At 39.8% G+C, this 21,393-nt stretch overlaps 1 protein-coding gene across 1 annotated transcript in view; it reads left to right on the top strand.

The window, feature by feature from the left end:
* Positions 1-21,393, top strand: part of amph (amphiphysin) — a 53,413-nt gene that overhangs the window by 25,570 nt on the left and 6,450 nt on the right. Inside the window, exons 11-19 of the mRNA XM_057857291.1 lie at positions 6,993-7,112; positions 7,178-7,261; positions 7,362-7,388; positions 7,469-7,486; positions 11,040-11,225; positions 13,351-13,392; positions 15,451-15,588; positions 15,770-15,823; positions 19,432-19,614. Of these exons, the coding sequence (XP_057713274.1) occupies positions 6,993-7,112; positions 7,178-7,261; positions 7,362-7,388; positions 7,469-7,486; positions 11,040-11,225; positions 13,351-13,392; positions 15,451-15,588; positions 15,770-15,823; positions 19,432-19,614 (852 nt within the window). The remainder of the gene's footprint in view (positions 1-6,992; positions 7,113-7,177; positions 7,262-7,361; positions 7,389-7,468; positions 7,487-11,039; positions 11,226-13,350; positions 13,393-15,450; positions 15,589-15,769; positions 15,824-19,431; positions 19,615-21,393) is intronic.

The following is a 21,393-nucleotide window of genomic DNA, read 5'->3' on the forward strand; positions in this document are numbered from 1 at the left end:
AGCTGCTGATACAGCAATAATAAACGATTAGCATGTATCAGTTAACGTCAGCACATCATCAAAAACAATCCTGTATACTTGCCTCAAGTATTCGACCACAATTGAAAACGCGCAATAAACAGCACAAAAAGGGGTTATATACAGCCGTCTCCTGTGGATGTTTCACATCCAAAAACCCTGCAGGCAGAAGTATTGTGGATTCTGAAGACCATAACAGACACCATTCATATACTTCAAATGAGTCTATCGGTGATCCGTTTGGGATATTACGTCATTTTTGGACGGCATCAGCTGTCACAATGTTGGTCAAATTACGTTTCGTTCCAGAGGGACCGTTCCCGATGTTGTAACTGTCTTTTGTAACGAATTCCCAGTTGGCAGAATAAAACGGAAATTTTCTTAATGTGTAAATAGTCTACATATTTTTATGATAATTATAAATGCATTTACACAATGAAATAACGCTGGAAACGTTTAAGCATAATGTTGGTCAAATCGTGTTTTGTTTTTTTTCGGAGGGAGCATTCCCAACGTCGTAACTGCAGCCAATTTAAGCTCATTAAGACTTTAAGATAGATGTAAAATCGGGCCTAAAAAATTCAGCCTGACCCGGCCCGAGCCCGATCAATTAACTTGATTTGCAAGCCCGTGCCTGAAAAGAACCCCGAAATTTTATGTTTTATTTGTAGGCCCGAGCCCGGAAAAAAACCCGAAATTCTGTTTTCTTTTTTGAGGAGTCAGGAGAAGGAGAAAAGGGAAGGGATGCGCCAGTCAGACCTGGACACTGCTTGCTGCTTGGGAAAACGGACTGGTTGCATTATGTGTGATCACATTTGTAACAATGTCTGCATAAAAGCCTGTCTTTTGTAACGAATTCTCAGTTGGCAGAAAAAAACGCAAGTTTTCTGAATGTTTAAATAGTCTACATATTTGTATGATCATTATAAATGTATTTACATAACGAAATAACGCTGGAAAAGTTTGTTAAATATAAATAAACAGATGCGGTTTTGCGGTCTCGCAGAGGGGGAAGATTAAAAAGGCCGTATGATCTGGCTCTGCAATGACCATACAGCGCCTTCATTTTTTAAATCCATATTATTTATTTTATAACAAGTATTCCTTAGTTTAACATCCATACATCGTTAATACATATTTATTTTATAAAGTTAGCGAGGGAGAACCCTGGCCCGGCCCGACCCGGACGTAATCATTGACATTTTAATTTCGTCATGTTTTCAGTTTAATTTAGCGGTTTTCAGCTTGCTTTGTTTATAATTACGATGTTTACCGCTTTTCGTCTTACTAAGAAGAAGGAGGAAGTTACATCGGCCGCCGCCATGATATTTAAGTCATCAGCCGTCTGCTGTAACCGGGAATTTAACGGCTACTTTCATGCACACTGCTTTCCGGGAAAGTCTCAGACATGATACTAGGGTTAAATTTGATGTTCAGTGCTTTATTTGTTTAATATGATTCAATATTATCTAAGTAATGGGTGCGAGAAAAGTATTAATTTTCAGTTGAAATGGCATTAAAAAAGGTCTTAAAAGTCTTAAATTTAGATTCATCAATCCTGAGGGGACGTGTTCTTGTTTTCTACGCTTGCTGCGCCAAAAATAAAAGCATGCATCACAAAACAAAACTCAACATTTAAAAAAAAAACACACAAAAAAAACGCAGATGCATGTGTCGTAAAGTCGAAATCACGTAAGGCGGGTCCATCGTAACCCGGGGACTACCTGTATTTAATTGATATTGGAACAAATTGTGTTGTGTGTGCTCTGTGTGGATTACATGTTGCTATTTTCAGTTGCATTACTCATGTACAGTTAGCGTGGAAATGAGGACATCTTGAGGCCGATGGTGGTACTACTATGGCATACAGAATCCATTAATGTAGCAAGTCGGCGCAAATTTGGCAAAATTTCTGCTGGCCAAAATGTGGATTGCAGGAACCGGTCTATTAATTCGATAACGATAAAAGATACGTAAATGTCAATCGAAAGTTTTATATCAGATTGGCGATATTTATCCTCATATCACACAGCACTATGTATCGTAATGTAGCGACATTAACAACATGTTTGTCAAGCTCTCGTAGACAAATATGTACGCAAAGATGTCGTTTCTACAACTCCGCTTCCCATTCTCTGTGCCCGCTAATAGACAGGCTGAGTGAGTATTCATAAATATTACTGTCACTTACATACAGTGGGGCAAATAAGTATTTAGTCAACCACTAATTGTGCAAGTTCTCCCACTTGAAAATATTGGAGAGGCCTGTAATTGTCAACATGGTTTAACCTCACCCATGAGAGACCGAATGTGGAAGAAAAAAAAAAAGAAAATCACATTGTTTGATTTTTAAAGAATTTAATTGCAAATCATGGTGGAAAATAAGTATTTGGTCAATACCAAAAGTTCATCTCAATACTTTGTTATGTACCCTTTGTTGGCAATAACGGAGGCCAAACGTTTTCTGTAACTCTTCACAAGCTTTTCAAACACTGTTGCTGGTATTTTGGCCCATTCCTCCACGCAGATCTCCTCTAGAGCAGTGATGTTTTGGGGCTGTCGTTGGGCAACACGGACTTTTAACTCCCTCCGCAGATTTTCTATGGGGTTGAGACCTGGAGACTGGTTAGGCCACTCCAGGACCTTGAAATGCTTCTTACGAAGCCACTCCTTTGTTGCCCTGACTGTGTGTTTGGGATCATTGTCATGCTGAAAGACCCAGCCACGTCTCATCTTCAATGCCCTTGCTGATGGAAGGAGATTTTCACTCAAAATCTCTCGATACATGGCCCCATTCATTCTTTCCTTGACACAGATCAGTCGTCCTGGTCCCTTTGTAGAAAAACAGCCCCACAGCATGATGTTTCCACCCCCATGCTTCACAGTGGGTATGGTGCAATTCACTATTCTTCTTCCTCCAAACAAGAGAACTTGTGTTTCTAGCAAAAAGTTCTATTTTGGTTTCATCTGACCATAACACATTCTCCCAGTCCTCTTCTGGATCATCCAAATGCTGTCTAGCGAACCACAGACGGGCCTGGACGTGTACTTTCTTCAGCAGGAGGACACGTCTGGCAGTGCAGGATTTGAGTCCCTGGCGGCGCATTGTGTTACTGATAGTAGCCTTTGTTACTGTGGTCCCAGCTCTCTGTAGGTCATTCACTAGGTCCCCCCGTGTGGTTCTGGGATTTTTGCTCCCCGTTCTTGTTATCATTTTGACGCCACGGGGTGAGGAGGGAGTTGAAGGTCCGTGTTGCCCAACGACAGCCCCAAAACATCACTGCTCTAGAGGAGATCTGCATGGAGGAATGGGCCAAAATACCAGCAACAGTGTGTGAAAAGCTTGTGAAAAGTTACAGAAAACGTTTGGCCTCCGTTATTGCCAACAAAGGGTACATAACAAAGTATTGAGATGAACTTTTTGTATTGACCAAATACTTATTTTCCACCATGATTTGCAAATAAATTCTTTAAAAACCGAACAATGTGATTTTCTGGGTTTTTTTCAACATTCTGTCTCTCATGGTTGAGGTTTACCCATGTTGACAATTACAGGCCTCTCTAATATTTTCAAGTGGGAGAACTTGCACAATTAGTGGTTGACGAAATACTACACTGTACGTATGATTCATGAGTTGTTTCACTGAATTAATGAGCTGTGTTGACCGTTGGCAGACTGTCAGATCCATGGGAAGCAATGTTGTAGAACAAATGTGTTTGTGTGGTGTTTGTTTGAACTAGATAGACCTTCAACGCTTATGTTGTCATTGAAGTTAAACTGCAGGACATGTAGTATTATCATCATGAATCTATGACACAAAACTGCTTTCAGTCTTTATTGACGACCTTAGACGTCCAATCCATTTGAACTGGGAGGCCACCAGCGAATGAACATTTCAGTTCAGAACACTTCAAATGGATTGGACGCCCACTAGTAATAAACTCATTGAAATTCATAGCGATAGAGTCACTGAAATTTACAGTGAAAGTTTCTTAGATTAAAAATGTGATTCAAACATAAATTCAATACAATGAATCACATTTTTAAAGTTTAACTCATTGGCTGCCATTGACGGCCATAGACATCCAGTCCATTTGAAGTTTTGGCAGTGAATGAATGTTCATTCATTTCCTGCCAGCCCTCCTACTTTAACTGGATTGGGCACCTAGTGTCGTCAGTGGCAATGACTTTAAATACCAGTGAGTCTGCAGTAATTTAGTATTGAGAGATTAAAAAAACATTTTGTTTATTTCTTTCAAAAAACGTATCGGTGTAGAATCTGCATCAGCCGATACTACACAATCAGCTATCGCAATCTGTATCGGTTGCCAAAAAATTGTATTTGTGCAACGTGAATGGATTATCACCTCCATTTAAAATAAAATCTTATTTTTGTTTTTAAATTTTGGGAAAATATTCAGCTTGGAGATACTGAACTATTTCCAAGTGTCTTATAGTCGAAGGGATAAATTATTACTTTAATTTTTTTTTTTTTTTTTTTCAAATTGAATTTACACTAGTACTTCAACGATTAATCGATTAACTCGGGTAATTAATGAAAGTGGCGTTGTTTAATGGTTTGTTTTGAAAGTGTTTGCATTTAGTTTTATTGATTTGGGTGTAAACACTGCCCTCTAGTGGTGTTAGTGAATATAACATTACTCATTTCGCATGGCTGAATCCAGCTGCTCCATGTTAAGTCAAACATAAGCTTTTGTTTGAGCTAATGCTTTTTTAATGCATTCAAAATTTAGTATATAGGTGTATTTAGCCGTTTTTGTGGGAATTTGTGTTTGAACCATTTGTTAAAAGCATTGTAAAAAAAAAAAAAAAAAAAAAAAAAAGCATTTTATAGCATTTAAGCTAGCAGATTTTTGTGATGTAATTTAGCCAACTGTTCTTTTGTTGTACTTAGATCCTCATGTTTTATACTGTTTGAGGCTCTGCTCAGGTATTTCATGTTCTTATGTTCCTTATCCGATTACTCGATTATACGAACTAGTTTATTGATCAATTGACTACTAAAATGATCGATAGCTGCAGGCCTAATTTACACCACAACTGAAAACTGCTGGGGAAAAAAATTGACTGTGCCCTGTACGGACCCAATAGAAATCTGATGAACTGTTGATGGCATACAGTGGTATGAAAAAGTATCTGAAGCTTTTGGAATTTCACATTTCTGTACAAAATCACCATCAAATGTGATCCGATCTTTGTCAAAATCACAAAGATGTAAAAACAGTGTCTGCTTTAACTAAAACCGCCCAAATATTTATAGGTTGTCAAATTTTAACGAGGATAGCATGCAAACAATGACAGAAAGGCAAAATAAAATAAAGAAGTGAACCTTCTGCCTAAGGAGACTTCAAAACCAATTTTTACCAAACAATTTAAGTCAGGTGTGTGCCCAATCACTGATGAGTGATTTAAAGCTGCCCTGCCCACTATAAAACACACACCTGGTAAGAATTGTCATGATGAGAAGCATTGTCTGATGTGTATCATGGCTCGGTCAAAAGAGCTGTCTGAAGACTAGCGATCAAGGATTGTTGATTTGTATGAAGCTGGGAAAGGATACAAATTAAAACCATCTCTAAAAGTCTGGGTGTTCATCAATCGACAGTCAGAGAAGTTGTCTACAAATGAAGAGACTTTGGCATTGTTACTTCCCTCTAAAGGAGTGGCCGTCCACCAAAGATGACGCCAAGAGTTCAGCCCAGAATACTAAGAGACGTAAAAAAAAAAAAACCTAGAGTGTCTGCTAAAGACTTACAGAAATCACTGGCACAGTCCAGTATCTCGGTGTACACATCAACTATATGTACAACTATGGCCAAAAATGGTGTTCCTGGGAGGACTCAACGGAGGAAGCCACTGCTATCTAAAAAAAACATTGTTGCTCGTTTAATGTTCACAAAAAGGCACGTGGACAGTCCACAGAAGTTTTGGCAAAATATTTTGTGGACTGATGAAACCAAAGTTTAATTGTTTGGGAGTAACACACAAGGTCATGTGCAGAGGAATTATGGAGCAGCTCGCCAACATCAAAACCTCATCCCCACCGTGAAGCATGGTGGAGGGAGCATCATGATTTGGGGCTGTTTTGCTACCTCAGGGCCTGGACAACTGGCAAACACTAATGGAAGAATGAATTCAAAAGTTTATCAGGATGTTTTGAAGGAAAATCTGATGCTGTATGTCAGACAGTTGAAGCTAAAAAGAGGATGGATGCTGCAACAAGACAATGATCCAAAACACAGAAGTAAATCAACTTCAGAATGGTTTCTGACGAACAAAATACACGTTCTGGAGTGACCAAGTCAAAGTCCAGACTTGAACCCCATTGAGATGCTGTGGCATAACTTAAAGACAGCAATTCATGCCAGACATTTCAGGAATCTGACTGAACTACAGCAGTTTTGAGAAGAATGGGCCAAGTTAAGTGCTGATCGATTTGCCAGACTGATCTACAGCTACAGGAAGCGTCTGGTTGAAGTTATTGCTGCCAAATGGGAAGGGGGGGGGGCAAAAAATATTAAATGTGATGGTTCACTTACTTATTTTCCCCCTTCTGTCATTGTTATTGCATACTATCCTCATTAAAATATGAAAACCTATAAATGTTTGGGTGGTTTTAGTTAAAGCAGACACTGTTTTTTCATCTGTGTGATTTTGACAAAGATTAGATAACAACCAAAAGGTTCAGATACTTTTTCATACCACTGTACAATCATCCTCAACTTCTATTTTAAGCCAATAGCTAGTGTAGTAGCCAGCTAGAGATGGAGAATCAAAACTAAACGCTTTGTCTTTTCCCTTTTAATAGTGACACTTTCACGACTAGAAAAAAATTGAGTCAGTGCTTCTCTTGATAAATATCGGTTGTGATAGTGATGTTCTTTGGAGGCATTTAAGCTAGATATCATTGAAATGACGTCTGTTGAATAATGGACATTTTGCTGTCTGGCAGATGAAAAAGGGCCCTCCAGTGCCTCCGCCCCCCAAAGTCACCCCTTCCAAGGAGGTGGTGGAGGAGCAAATCATAGACCTGTTTGGAGGAGAGTTTTTACCAGCGCCGTCGCCATCCCAGGTCTCTTAGCCTTCCCAGAAAAACGAGTCCAATCACCTCGCTAACAGCTTCTTGTGTGTCCGCAGCCCAATGAGAGGCCAGGAGAATCTCTCCTCGATCTCGATTTTGACGCCTTCCAACCAGATGAAAGTGTGTCGCCAGTACCGCAGGTTGTTTTTATATTTTATCTTAATGTTGAATATGAATATTTTTAACGTTATCTATCTGACTGAATCGGATTTTGTGTTAAAACATACTCTCTTCTCCAAGACTGCTGTGCCTTGGGATACGTGGTCGGTGAGTACATTTGTTAGTTGCACTTAGTTTGTCAATGAAATAATTTTATATGTCAAGTGTGTCTTTCTACTCCCTCCTAGGCTCAGCCAGCCCAGACTGTAAGTACACACTCAATTTACTTAACATGACATTTATGCCTAACAAGGACTTGTTTGTGCAATTTGGTGTTAGACTGAACACATAATGTGCAAACAGATTCTATGGCAGCAGCACTGTCGTGGAGTGGTATAGTCCAACTTTAAAGGGGAAGACGACACCTTTATTATGCACATCTTGTTTAATAAATTAAAAATCGTAGAATTTAAGTTTTCTGATGTGTAATAGTGGAGAAACATGGAAATAAAAGCTAGTATTTCTGACAAGTGGTTGCCTGGCATGTTGGCAGACATTTTGTCAATGGTGTTACTATTACAGGGTTCCCGCAGATCCTTGAAAAGTCTTAAAGGGAACCACAGATATAAAAAGACTTGTAGTTCTTAAAAGATAAACGTTATTATGAGGTAAAATACTTTGATATTAAAACCCCTCTTGATGTCTTCGTTTTTATACAATTTGTAAAATTACTTTTAACTTGTAGGTCGCCATGGTTGCCGACGTCGCAGGCCGGTGACATCACTGGGTTACTTTGCCGGTCGTCCAGAGTATGACTCTAGTGACATAAACGTGTCATCTGTTCAGCCCTTTCAATTTGAACCCGAGAGGAACATTATTGAGCATGAGAGCACTGTCGATATGTCACAAAACAAGCAGCAAAAGCAAAGTGAACAGGACAGACGGGATGAGACGAGAGTAGGAAAAAACAAACTGGTGTTCGGCCAAAAATGTGCTATCACCGGTGAAATGTGCTACAAGAGGTGAAGTTGACACCCAAAGTACTACCGTGCGGTTTCAGCTTGTTTTGTTTACTAGAACATACTAAAGATGCCTTAAGAAAATTCTTAAAAGTAGTACCGTATTTTTTGGACTATAAGTCGCACCAACCAAAAAATGCGCAATGAAAAGGAAAAAAACATATATAAGTCGCACCAGAGTATAAGTCGCATTTTTGGGGGAAATTTATTTGCTAGAATCCAGCACCAATAATAGACATGTCATCTTGAAAGGCAATTTAAAAATATTGGAGTAGAGAGACAGAAACAATGACATTTTGCGGCTCTCATCGTCGTGTTTTCCTTGTTGTGAATAATTCCCCCTCAATGGGCTGAATAGTAAAACCGATGAGCCCATTCTCCCGCTGACGTCATCCACCTGTTGGGGACGCTAGAGCCCTATAATGGTAGGCGTGGCTAACCGGCAGATTAAAAGACTAATTTCTCGTCATCTGCGCTTTGCTACATTGTTGTATAAAGTCGCATCGTCTCAAAATATGATTCTAATTCACATAATAATGCTATTTAAGACTTTTTTTCTCATGTCGTATGCTCTTTAAATATGTCACTTCCTGATTCTCTGCGTTGTTGGCATGACTCCAGTTCTAGCAACAACTTCATGTCCCGTGGTGTATTTTTTTTTTTTTTTTTTAATTTTGGTTTGTTGTTGAGTAGGTCTTGAATTTCATTTCAAATTAATAATTAACAAGTCTTAAAAAGTCTTGAATTGAATTTGCCTTGAGATGTAGGAACCCTGTATTACAGCCAATCAAACACGAGTATCCCAAATTGCCCGCCCTTCCTCGTAATGTCATTAATACCCATTATCTCATGCACTTGTACTCCAGTCTATCCCGTTTATATGGGTATAACTGACAAAAAAAAATGGCTGGAATAAATTTTTATTTAACCCTTTATAGAGCACTCCTTTAGTCCATTGACGGCTCTAGATGCCCAATCCATTTTGACGGGCTGAAAGGATTAGTGCATAGACTTCACTATCAGCTGACACCATCTCATAGGTGGCCGACGTTGAATTGGCTTTCAATGTGATAAACTCAAACACACGTTGCGCTCTAACGCCAGATTTAGGTGGAAACAGGACGAAGGTTTCACTGCATACAAGCAGGTCGGAGTGTCTCAAGAGTGATTTGATCGAGGATTCAAGGTAATTATTATATTAAATAGCAACATGCAGGCTCTTTGAAACGTTGTGAAAACAGTCAAATGAATGGAAAAAAATTGGCATTACTTTAGCTTAACATATTTACATAAAATAGATGATAACCGCCCGTGTTTTTTTTCTTTTCTTTTAACCAAGACTATAGACTGTTTTGCGTCCATATCTATATAAATTCAGAGATTTACGCATCTATTTACAAGAATTTTAAACTTAAAAAGTTCTTTGTTTTGTGATTGCCGCCATGTTGGATTTTGTATCCACACACAAAAGCGTAACTTTACATTCAAATAATCAGGTAATATTTGGCCAACTGCCCGTTTTTTGGCAAGAAACTGGTCATTTAGACATTTCTGCGTCTATACAAATTTATTTATTTATTTTTTTTTAATGCAACATTTCAATCTAAAAACAACGAGGGCCAGATGGCCGGCAAAACGTGCTGAGGCAATAGTGACATTGGAATTCAACTTAATTAAATAATTAATTAATATTAAGATGATTCTGCATTCTTTCCTCAAGTATTAAGTTTCTGATTAAAACATGATTTATTCGCTACTTTATTTATTTATTTTGACAGAAGTTTTCAAATATGTCAAAATTGCACTAAATTAAAAAAAAAAAGAAAGTTATATGACATGTTAAAAATATTGCTATTGATCCTGAGCACGTTGGTGATTATCTCTGCATTTGGTGATTTTTGTGCATCTAATGTAAAATCTGAGAATTTTATAGCCATTTTAAGTTTTGTTATACAACAACTAATCGGGATTTTATTAGGGAACGACTTTGAATTTTTTGATGCCGTTGCTCATGGAGACTCATATATAGGAGGTGCCTGTTTTGGTTTTAGTTCGCTAACGGCTTTGGTTATGGCTTTGGCCCCGCGCCCCGTTTCTCATCAACTGTGAAGGAATCTGACCTTTTGGCCAGATTGGCGGAATCGCGCCAGCCGAACCGTCGGAACCGTGCTAGTGCAATTCCAACGACTCGGGCCGGCGGAATCCCAACAACCCGCCCAAAAAGCCAGACTCAGCACGTTCACTTTAGTCTTAACCCCTTGTACTGACTCCATTTTGAAAGCTGGAAAAATGCGTCGAAACACAAGTTGACAATTTAGCGATAAAACGGCAAGGCAAAACAGCAAAGAGACCTAGGCGAGGAAGCAAACTGGATCCAGGGTCATCATATTACAAGTCAACAAAAGGTTCCTGAGAAAAAATGACTACGATTAGTTAAACATTCAGACTTTTAAAGGCTCTGCGCGTTGGGCTTCCGTGGTCAGAAGGCGTCCTGTATCTTTCTGTCCTTATCTGCCCATTGTCCTGTTCTAATCATTCCAAGTCCAACTGTTCATAATATCAAATATATTCTGCTTATTTTTCTTAAACGATGATACAAATGCTATTTATTTTATATTGGGTGGGTTAGACTAATACAAACAGTCAAACAGTAAATACGAGAAAATATAATATTCCCTTCAACTGATAGTGAAGTCTGTGGGCGAAGTCTATCTAGTTTGGGCACCCGTCTTTCACATGAAGGTCATTTCTACGAGGTGTTGTATTTCCCTTTAACATTTAATTCCCTGCATCTGTTCAGGCTTCAGAAGGCGGGTTTGTCCCTGACTGGTCAGCAGACTTTGGTTCGGCGGCTACTGACGGGGATGCCACAGCAGGGGAGGTCGCCGCAGGGGAGGCATCTGAGGGGGCAGAGGGCGGGGATCACCAAGGCAACGGAGATGCGCTTCCTCCTCCTTCCAAGGACAGTGAGGCAGCCGAGGATGAGGTTAGCAGCCCGGACGGCCCATCTCAAACACCCATCGAACTTCTCCGTGGCACCGCCGACGATTTGGAAACAGGGCAGGCAGAGTCGCGGGGAAACTGGCCAGGGGAGGGAGGTCGAAGGAAGTCCACCCCAGGTCTGATTTTCACCAACGAGTTTGGCGAACAGATTGAGGACGACTCCAAACAGTGCAGGGAGAAGCGCTCCAGGTCTCCCGACGGCTCGGGATCAGAATACGAAACGGCCGAAGAATGGGGCGACGGGGTTCATGGCGGGGGCTGGGCTAGCGCGGAAGACGAGCTTGAAGATCACATTAACGTAACGCAAGAAACCACTGGAAGAAGTGATGAGCAAAATACAGCAGATGTCAATTCAAAGAATTCGATAACCTCGGAGGAATATCGAGACGGAGGGGCATTCGAGAGCCAGCCTTTTGCAGAAAAACAGGAAGAATACTCATTTAACTCTAATCGCTTTGCAGAAACACAAGGAGTCGCACTGGATTGCGGTCATTTTGCTGACGTCCAAGAAGGACGCGCAAACGATTCAGACAATTTTGCCGAAAAAGAAGAAAGAGTATCGGATTCGAACTGTTTTCCCGACGTACTGGAAGGAGGAGCGTTTGACTCGGTTGCTTTTGATTCGGATCCGTTTGCGGATCCGCAAGGAAGCGCATTTGAGTCGGACCCTTTTGCCGACATACACGGAGGCACGTTTGATTCCGACCCATTTGCCGAAACGCAAGAAGGAAGAGGGTTAACGTCGAATCCTTTCGCCGACATACACGGAGGAGGCGCGTTTGATTCAGATCCGTTTGCAGAGACATCGGGAAGAAGCGCCTTCGATTCGGATCCTTTTGCCGAAACGCAGTTCGTAGGGTCGTTCGATCGCGAATCTCAGCTCGGAGACCGAGCCGGTTTAGATGTGCAGTGTTCGGTTGTCCAAGGAGACGGGGTAAGCGGGTGGGATCCTTTTGGCACGTCGTCTTCAGACGATGCCAATGTGTCCTGGAAGCAAGCCGGCGAGAGTGGCACGGAACGTCAAGATGTAAATGCACCCAAGGTCCTTAAGGAACCAGGAAGTTCTGACATGTCTGAAGATGAGACTGCAAACCTGAGATTTGGAAAAATGTACCAAGATGTAGCTAAAGAAAAGGAAGAGGTACATGGCCCCGTTTTTAGTGTCCTAGTTTGGCAGCAAGTAGACTTCAGTTGAAATTCTAACAACCCTCCACCCCTCGAGTCAACCCTAAGATGATCCAACGCCAAACCTTTGTTGTGCTTCCTTCCCGTACCTAACATTTGATAGGATGCTGCATAAACATGACCCAAAAAAATCTGTACTATTAACCCTTTCATGCACGAACTGTGTTTTTTTTTTTTTTTTTCTTCATTCATACAGGACATGGGGTCTCAAAGTTGTGGCCCAGGGGCCTATTGCGGCCTACGGGACAATATTTTACGATCCTCAGTTTGATATCCAATGAATACAAAATATATACAGTATAAATAGTTTGAAATAAAATGAACTGAAGAATCCATTTGGCGGGGGAAAAACAATTATTTCAATAGCTATAAATGATAAAAAATCATGAGCAATAAAAAAATATAAATTCAAAATAGATTTTTTAAATTGAAACAATTTTTTTTTATTTGGGGCAAAAAAACATAGACATATTTAGCTCTTAGAATTTTATTGGCTTATTTTAAAGCTCTTGTGACCTCGCATATCTTAACTCTATAGCTACCGATGACGGCAATAGACGTCCAATCCATTTTAACTTTAGCTAGAAGCAATCAAATGATTGATTTCAACATCAATTTCTCTCTTTTACTTACTACCACAACACATATCCTGTGACCTGGGCTGAAAATGAATGAGTTTGGCTAATGGTAACTTTTGAATAAATGTCCACTGTCCCTGAAAGGGTTAATCTTTGCCTGCCTGTCTACATTCTCCTTCACTTCGTTCCCTTTTCCGATCTTTGTATTATTATCTAGTTCATCTATCTTTTCCTAAAAATGGTCCTTTCCCTGTGTTCATTGTTTAGTCTATGTCACTTATGCACTATTTTTCCCCCCAAATATTTGATATAGTTCTTGTCTTATTTTAAACATGCATTCTGAAGGATGCCACTGGCCCATCATTCTTTGCTGATTTTGATAAAATGGTGAGTAAGCCATTTCATTTATCCCGGACGAGCCCCTGATCATGTTATAAATAGAGTTGGGTAGAGTAGCCAAAAACTTCACTCAAGTAAGATTAGCTTTACTTCAACATAATATAAATCAAGTAAAAGTAGTCATCAAAAAAATGTACCCAAGTACAAGTTAAAAAAAAAAAAAAAAACAGAAATGAAGCATAATTTGTCCAAAGAGCATGAGTGCCCTCTACTAGAGAAAATAGTTCCCAGTTTGAATAGTTGAATAGTTCCCGTTATGAAATTAAAAGGAACAGTTTTCCGTGGTCAATCGGTGCTACGTTAAAACTGGGAAAGAGGTGGAAATCCGTGCTTTCGAGTCATGTTGAGGGCAGTGCTCTACAGTGGGGCAAGTAAGTATTTAGTCAACCACTAATTGTGCAAGTTCTCCAACTTGAAAATATTATAGAGGCCTGTAATTGTCAACATGGTTAAACCTCAACCATGAGAAACAAAATGAGGAAAAAAACCCAGAAAATCACATTGTTTGATTTTTATAGAATTTATTTCCAAATTAGAGTGGAAAATAAGTATTTGGTCACCTATAAACAAGATTTCTGGCTGTCAAAGAGGTCTAACTTCTTCTAACGAGGTCTAACAAGGATCCACTCGTTACCTGTATTAATGGCACCTGTTTTAACTCATTATCGGTATAAAAGACACTTGTCCACAATCTCAGTCAGTCACATTCCAAACTCCACTATGGCCAAGACCAAAGAGCTGTTGAAGGACACCAGAGACAAAATTGTAGACCTGCACCAGGCTGGGAAGACTGAATCTGCAATAGGTAAAACGCTTGGAGTAAAGAAATCAACTGTGGGAGCAATTATTAGAAAATGGAAGATATACATTTTTTCACATTCTGTCTCTCATGATTGAGGTTTACCCATATTGACAATTACAGGCCTCTCTAATCTTTTCAAGTAGAACTTGCACAATTGATGGTTGACTAAATACTTATTTGCCCCACTGTATGTCAAATACTTAAGCCCTCTTTTAAATTTAGTTGGACTCTCATGTTATCCAGAGGTGCTAAATAAATAAACAAGTAACATTGTAAACATACATGTTCAACACGAATATGGCGTAAATTAATACTTAATTGCACGTTTTTTTTTTTCTTTTAACCAAGAATTAGGAATCAAGAATTTTGGGAATTAAGCATTTAGCCAAAAGAATTTTCATCGTAAAAAGCTATTTGTTGCGATAAGGCGGCGCCACATTGGCTAAAAGACTAGCGTCACATTTGACATATTCATGTAAAATAAATGCTTACTGCCCATTTTTTTTCCTTTTAACCAAGAATCGAGACTGTTTAACGTTCATATCTATAAAGAATTCAGGGATTTAAGCATTTATTCACAAGAATTTTCATCGTAAAAAGCTCTTTGTTGTGATAAGGCTGCGCCAAATTGGCTTAAAGACTAGCATCACATTTGACATATAAATGCTAACTGTCCGATTTTTTTTGCTTCTAACCAAGAAGTGGGACTGTTTTACATTCATATCTATAAATAATTCAGGGATTTAAGCATTTATTCACAAGAATTTTCATCGTAAAAAGCTCTTTGTGTTTCCACTCGGTCAGCTTTGACAAAGATAGGCCCCCCTATGAATCGGCCCCGCGCCCCGTCAATACATCATGAAGTCTATTGATACACATAGACTACTCTTCCAAAAAAACACAAAAAAAAAAACAGTCGCACTTGAGTATAAGTCGCAGGACCAGGCAAACTATAAATATGTAAAGATTTAAAAGAAGTCAGTACTGCAAGAGTGTCAATTTCCTGACTTTCTTAATTATAAGCCAAAAGCGCCCTCTCGTGGCTGGTTGTGGGTCTTGTTTACAACATTTCAGAAATGATCAAATTCTATATTTTAACATAATATAAGTCACACTTGTGTATAAGTCGGAGCCTCGGCCAAAGTATGGAATAAAGTGAGACTCATAGTCGAGACAATGGTACTGTTACAGTTGATATCGAGTCTAATAAGACTTTCATCTTTTGTATTGTTTATTTGAACAAGAATGAAGTAAAAGCTGGAGCGGTTGATGCTTCGGAGATGCCAAATTCAGAGCCTGATGCTGGTGAAGAAGTGCCCCCGGCATCCCTGGTTGATGAAGAAGCAGGAAGTTGTGCCGCTCCGCTGGACGAAAAGCCCTTTGTGAGTTGAAGAACACCTTTCATAATTGTCAATTCCACGACCTTGGAAGATCACTTTAAGTTCTTGTCAGGCTTTCAATGTTTTCCATTGGTGGTTTAAGTTTGCTTCTGATTTCCAACACAAGCGGTCCATAATAGTTTTCATGTTTCCAAAAATGATCTTAAAATCACTTTTTTTCCAGGAATCTGTTTCTGTTCCAGAAGAAAAGAAGGAAAGTCCTGTGGACGAAACTTCGGTAATGTCTTAATACACAGCAGGAATGTTTCGTAGATGTAGAATACAAGCATGTGCACTAGTGTTGCACCAACACCTGGCCGGCTGTACGGTGATGCCTATACTGTATCGATACATTTTTTTGTTTATTTTTAAAAGATAAAGTGTGTATTATTTTCTTTCAATACCAGATTACTGCATATTTGCCGTAATTTTCGGATTACAAGCCGCTACTTTTTTCCCTCATTTTGAATCGTGTGGCTTATTTATTTATTTGGGTTAATAGGCAACACTTTATTTGACAGTGGCGTCATAAGACCATCATAATTATGACATGATATTATCATGGGCATTAATGAATTCTTATGACAGATGTCATTGTCATTTGGCAAATTATTTCACTATCTCCATTTATGTCCAGCTCGGATCTTTTACATCCATTCAAAAGGGAGATAATTTGCCGGATGACACAAATTGACATATGTCATGAACATTCATTAATGCTCATGGCAGTGTCATGTCATAATTACGATGGTCTTATAACAGTCTTATGGCACCACTGTCAAATAAAGTGATACTGAATTCCATAAATATCTATTAATGAAACTAGAACAGTAATTGAAGAAAAAATTAGCACAGAACATGAATTTTGATTTGTTATTTACATCTGTAGCGCTGCAATGCATGCTAGGAGGCATGTTGGAAGACAACAGTGTTGACAGCAGGAAGCAGCAGAGGTTGACTGTCTCCCTAAGGCAGTGCTTCTCAATTATTTTCTGCTACGCCCCCCCAAGCAAGACGTAAATGTTTCGCGCCCCCCCAAACTCTCTGCCGCCGCTGTAAATAGTATTATTTGTCTATAAAATTACTATTATAAATACGCATCTGCCTAATATTGTGTCCTTTTTTTCTAATAAAGAAAAAAAGTAACAGATCAACTTATAATAAAGTATAACTTTATTAACATTGTTTTGTTTGTAACAGAAGACTTGACGTGCATCAATTTGCCTGAATTAAAAAAAAAAAAGTCACATTCAAACTGTAAAAATACACTCAAGGTACATTTTTGACCATTTGATACAGAAAAATAAAATGTAATAAAATCAGTAAATAATAACAAATTCAAATTGATTAGAAACATTCACTCATGAGGACAATATGCCAAAAAATTTGACCGAAAAAACAAAAATGAATAAAGGAAAAAAAGAGTGTCCTTGGACAGAAGGACAGTTTTTATTTTTGCTGCTCACACTCAGTATTACCTCCTTTGCAATGGTGTGGAGTCATTTTGCAATGAGCATGCTAACAATGCTCACTGGTTTACTGATATAACACTGACAAAGCAGGACGATTGTTGGCAATATTCGGCACGTTTTCGCTGAAAAACAATCAAGCGGCTTATCAATGAGATTGGAGTCGAATGTCTTTAAGTGGCGTCTTAATTGATTTGGCTTCTGGCGGTCCGCTATAATTATTTTTAGACACAGTAAACAGTCTTTCCTCATCACCCACAGTATTAAAAGTCAAAGCTAAAAGGCAAACGGCACGAACAAAGCGCATTCTCGGCGGCCGAGGTAGAACCGTAGGTGAGGGCGGTCGTCGTGACGATCCCAAGCCAAAAATGGCACTAATCGGGCGGTGGCGTAAGAACCGGACAAGACAGTGGGTCGCTGCGTGAGTGAGTCCGGTCGGAAAACGGCTTTCGAAAACGGCGGCGGCGCACTGCTCTTCATATTTGTTTTCTGTGTGATGAGTGCTCTTCCTTTGTTCAAAAATACTGCACACACTCTGAAAATGAGAGCGCCACTGCCACCCACTGAGTGGATGCGCAAGTACACTTTATTCCAGTACGGCAGAAAAAAAAAAAAAGCATGTTCCCCGAGGTCACACGCGCCCCCCCGGCATCGCTCTGCGCCCCCCCCCCCCCCCCAGGGGGGCGCGCCCCACTATTTGAGAAGTACTGCCCTAAGGGAACAGTGATGGCCAAATTAAACTTCTTGAAGCTTTGCAGCCAATTGGTTCAAAGATCCATGGCATTTGGTCTTATGATGCGGCTGTCAAATAAAGTGTTACCAGTTGATATCTTTTGGTGTAAATATCCCATAATACAGTGAGGACAGGTGCGGCTTATAGTCCAGTGCGGCTTATCTATGAACAAATGCTGTTTTCGTGTCAAATTTGATGGGTGGCGACTTATAGTCAGGTGCGCCTTATGGTGCAAAAATTACTGTATTTGACTGTGAAGTCATTGCTATCATTAAGTCATTATGGATTGGTCAGACACAGCTTAACTCATTTTGTACTATAAATGGTGCTAGAAATCCAGTCCGTTTGAATGTTCATTTGCTGCTACCCTCTTACTTAATATGCATTGAACGCCTACTAGTGATAAACTAATTTCAATTCCCCAGCTGAAGCATGAAAAGGCCTTTCATCGCCCCTACCAAAATGGTCTCAGGGCGGTCATGTTGGTAGGGGTGATGTTCCCATCAAAGTCAATTAATTGACATTTAATTTAAGTCACAACTAGAGTTTTTTTTTATAGGATTATATCATTGATGTCAAAGCATCTGTTATGTACTCAGTGGCTGCAATTGACGGCGCTAGACGTCCAATCCATCTGAAGTAGGAGGGATAGCAGAATATTCATTCGTTCATTCATTCATGCGGCTCATGCCACTCTCCCGCTTTAAATGGATTGGACTTGGGCTGAAACGATTATTTTCATAATCGACTAATCGGACGATTAATTAAACAATTGATCGATTAATCTGATAAATGTCACTGTTTTCAATTACCTTCACAATTTACCTTGAGGTTGTTTTCAGCATGTTGTAAGTAACAATGAAGACAAAATGGATGACTATTTCCTTCAAAAATAATATTTTATTACAGCTTCCTGGTTTAACTGTAGTCTACAACTGTATCGATGATCAAAATTAAAAATTGATAAATCAGTTACTTGTTGCAGCCTTATTAAGAAACTAAACGGTAAGATGTCCAAAAATTGGCAAAAATGTGAATTGCTTTCCAAAGTAAAAGCAGATTTTTGTTCATGTCTTACTTTGACTTAACAAAAACTAAGTAATCTGATAACTAAACTATATAACTGAGAAGTTATATATATGTTGTAATTTAAAGAATTTAGACATTGAAGTTTAAGGTGAAGAAGTTCCTAAACTATTAATTGGTTATCAAAATAGTTGTCAATTAATTTGGTAATTTATTAGTTGTCGATTAATTGTTGCACCTCTAGATTGGACGTCTACCAGTGATAAACTCATTGCACATCACAGCAAAAAGTATTCTCGTTTGCGGCGGTGTGCGTACCTGGCAGCCATCTTGGGGAGGGGAGCGGTTGGAACTAGATCTTGAAAAGTACATATTCCACAGCATCGGCACGTCATTTTTTTTTTTTAATACTACCTGATAGTGATAATTTCTTTTTGGTGCTGTATCGATACTAGTATCGGCATCGGTGCAACACTACTGTGTACCTTTCTGCCACTGTTCTTTGTTTCAACTGATTTAGAGAAAGGGAAAAAAAACTGAAAATGCCATTTCCCTTGGTTGACTAGTTTTCAAGTATAGCAAATCTGACAAAAAAAGACAATTAGCATATTTTTGCAGGAAACCATGCCCATCCCATCTGTGGTGATCGAGCCAGCCTCGAGCAACGAAGGTGATGACGATCGCGACGCGGACATAATCTCACCGTCTGCTATTAGCGACAATGGCGCAGTGTCCGACAAGCAACCAGTCAAAAACCCGAGTTCGTGTCCAGGGGGACTCCCTGACGACTTCATGTACAAGGTCAGTTTTTCACAAGTTGGTATGAATCAAAGTTACTTCTTGCACCTTCCGAACAGTATTTAATGCCACCGGAGTTAGTCCGGCTGTTGTCATTTCCCTGCCCCAGCTTAGGAGACGGAGAAAAGAGCGTAAACAAAACAGGAGGAGTGACAGCTAGCCGACATGCTAACTTGAATCGAGCGGCGTTTCGAAGTCTTTTTCTCGTCTTTCGAAAACAAAAAAATCACACAAAACCACCTCGACTCATGCGACACACGGCGGCGGGGTTGATTGTCTCCACCGATCAGCCAGCCTGTGGTGTTCTTGGCAAATTTTTCACCCTTATAATATTTTGCTCCCAAAGCTGTTGTGGCGGTGAATAAGCCCTCTTTTAAATGTAGTTGGACTCTCAATGTTATCCACAGGTTCTAAATAAACAAGTAACATCGTAAACGTACATGTTCAACACGAATATGGTGTAAATTAATACTTAACGACACTGTGAAGACAGTAAGAGAGCGGCGTGCAGTTGTTGTGTGCAGCTAACATGTCTGTTGTGTCTGAGGACAAACTTTTCTACATGTCCGTCCATGAGCAAACGTAAGTAAATATTCCTTAATTTAAAGAAAGTTTGTAATGTTTACTTTGTAACCGCTGTATTCGCGGCCATTTTTAACACAAAGTTGCAATTTCTGATGGGGTGCAAAACAAAATTTGACAGAACAACAGCAGCGAGCAAGTTCCTGCTCGTCATTCTACTGCTGCCCCAGCGGGCCGGCAGAGAGGGGAATGAACGTCGAAAATAGCGCATTCTCGTTGGATAAATCGGCCGACGTTGGAGCGGGGGGGCTGCTCGGGGCAAAGCGCTATGTGGGGCGGGCACGCAAAGAGCTCTAAGGGGGGTGTGCGGCAAGCCGCCGGTCGTCGGCCTTGTGGCCTTCTTGGTGGACAAGGAGTATTGTCACCTGCAAAATGCAAACCACCTTCTTATTAAAACGTGTACCCTGATCCCAGCATTTGACATAAGAAAAAAACAAAAAGCTTGCTTCCTTGCCCGTCCAATGGTTCCTCGGTTGTCGGACTTGCTTTGCCCATCGCGGTAAACAAGGATCTTTTGGCAATCCAAAAAGGCGCACACCACTCTCCCTGGTGCAGCAACAAAAGCCTGCAGCACATTGGTCTGGCGTGATGCTAAAAATAAATGAATTAATCCGCAAAATCTGCTGAATCCGCAGCCCTTCTGCATGCTATGGCTAATGGCTGTATTGTGAGATGATGAATCGGGTGACGTCACATTCGCATTCTTCCTAAATCCAGGAAGTCACTCATTTTATTGGTGCGGGATTCCAAAAAATTGAATAAATAAATCGAATTCTCCCACACACATCCAAGAGGTCCATTTCATTCAGGAGCATAAAATACCACGTGAAATATGAAATAAACATGCTTTTTGCTGTCATAGGCATTTAAGTATCACACAAGAGTGAAGATGTCCGAAGTATGGAAATATCTGACAGTCGTATGTGCTTTTTTTCCCCCTCCTTAATAACCTGAGGAATCGGATTGGTAGTCTATATAAGCAGATCGTCAAAATCAGTTGATTCGTGCAAAAATATGTGATCTGGACAACTCTAAGAAAAACGCCATACTGGCTAAGGAACAGCACTGATACTGTCTGTACTGCTTCATATCTCCTGCCAGGGAATATTAATCAGGTTCTCAGTATTTCTCAGTGTTTTAACTTAAAGTAAAATCATTTTTGTCAAAGGTGGTAGACGTCCAATCAGTTGGGGTTGGCTG

The sequence above is a fragment of the Corythoichthys intestinalis genome, chromosome 14 (genome assembly GCF_030265065.1).
Source record: "Corythoichthys intestinalis isolate RoL2023-P3 chromosome 14, ASM3026506v1, whole genome shotgun sequence".
NCBI classification, from domain to species: domain Eukaryota; kingdom Metazoa; phylum Chordata; class Actinopteri; order Syngnathiformes; family Syngnathidae; genus Corythoichthys; species Corythoichthys intestinalis.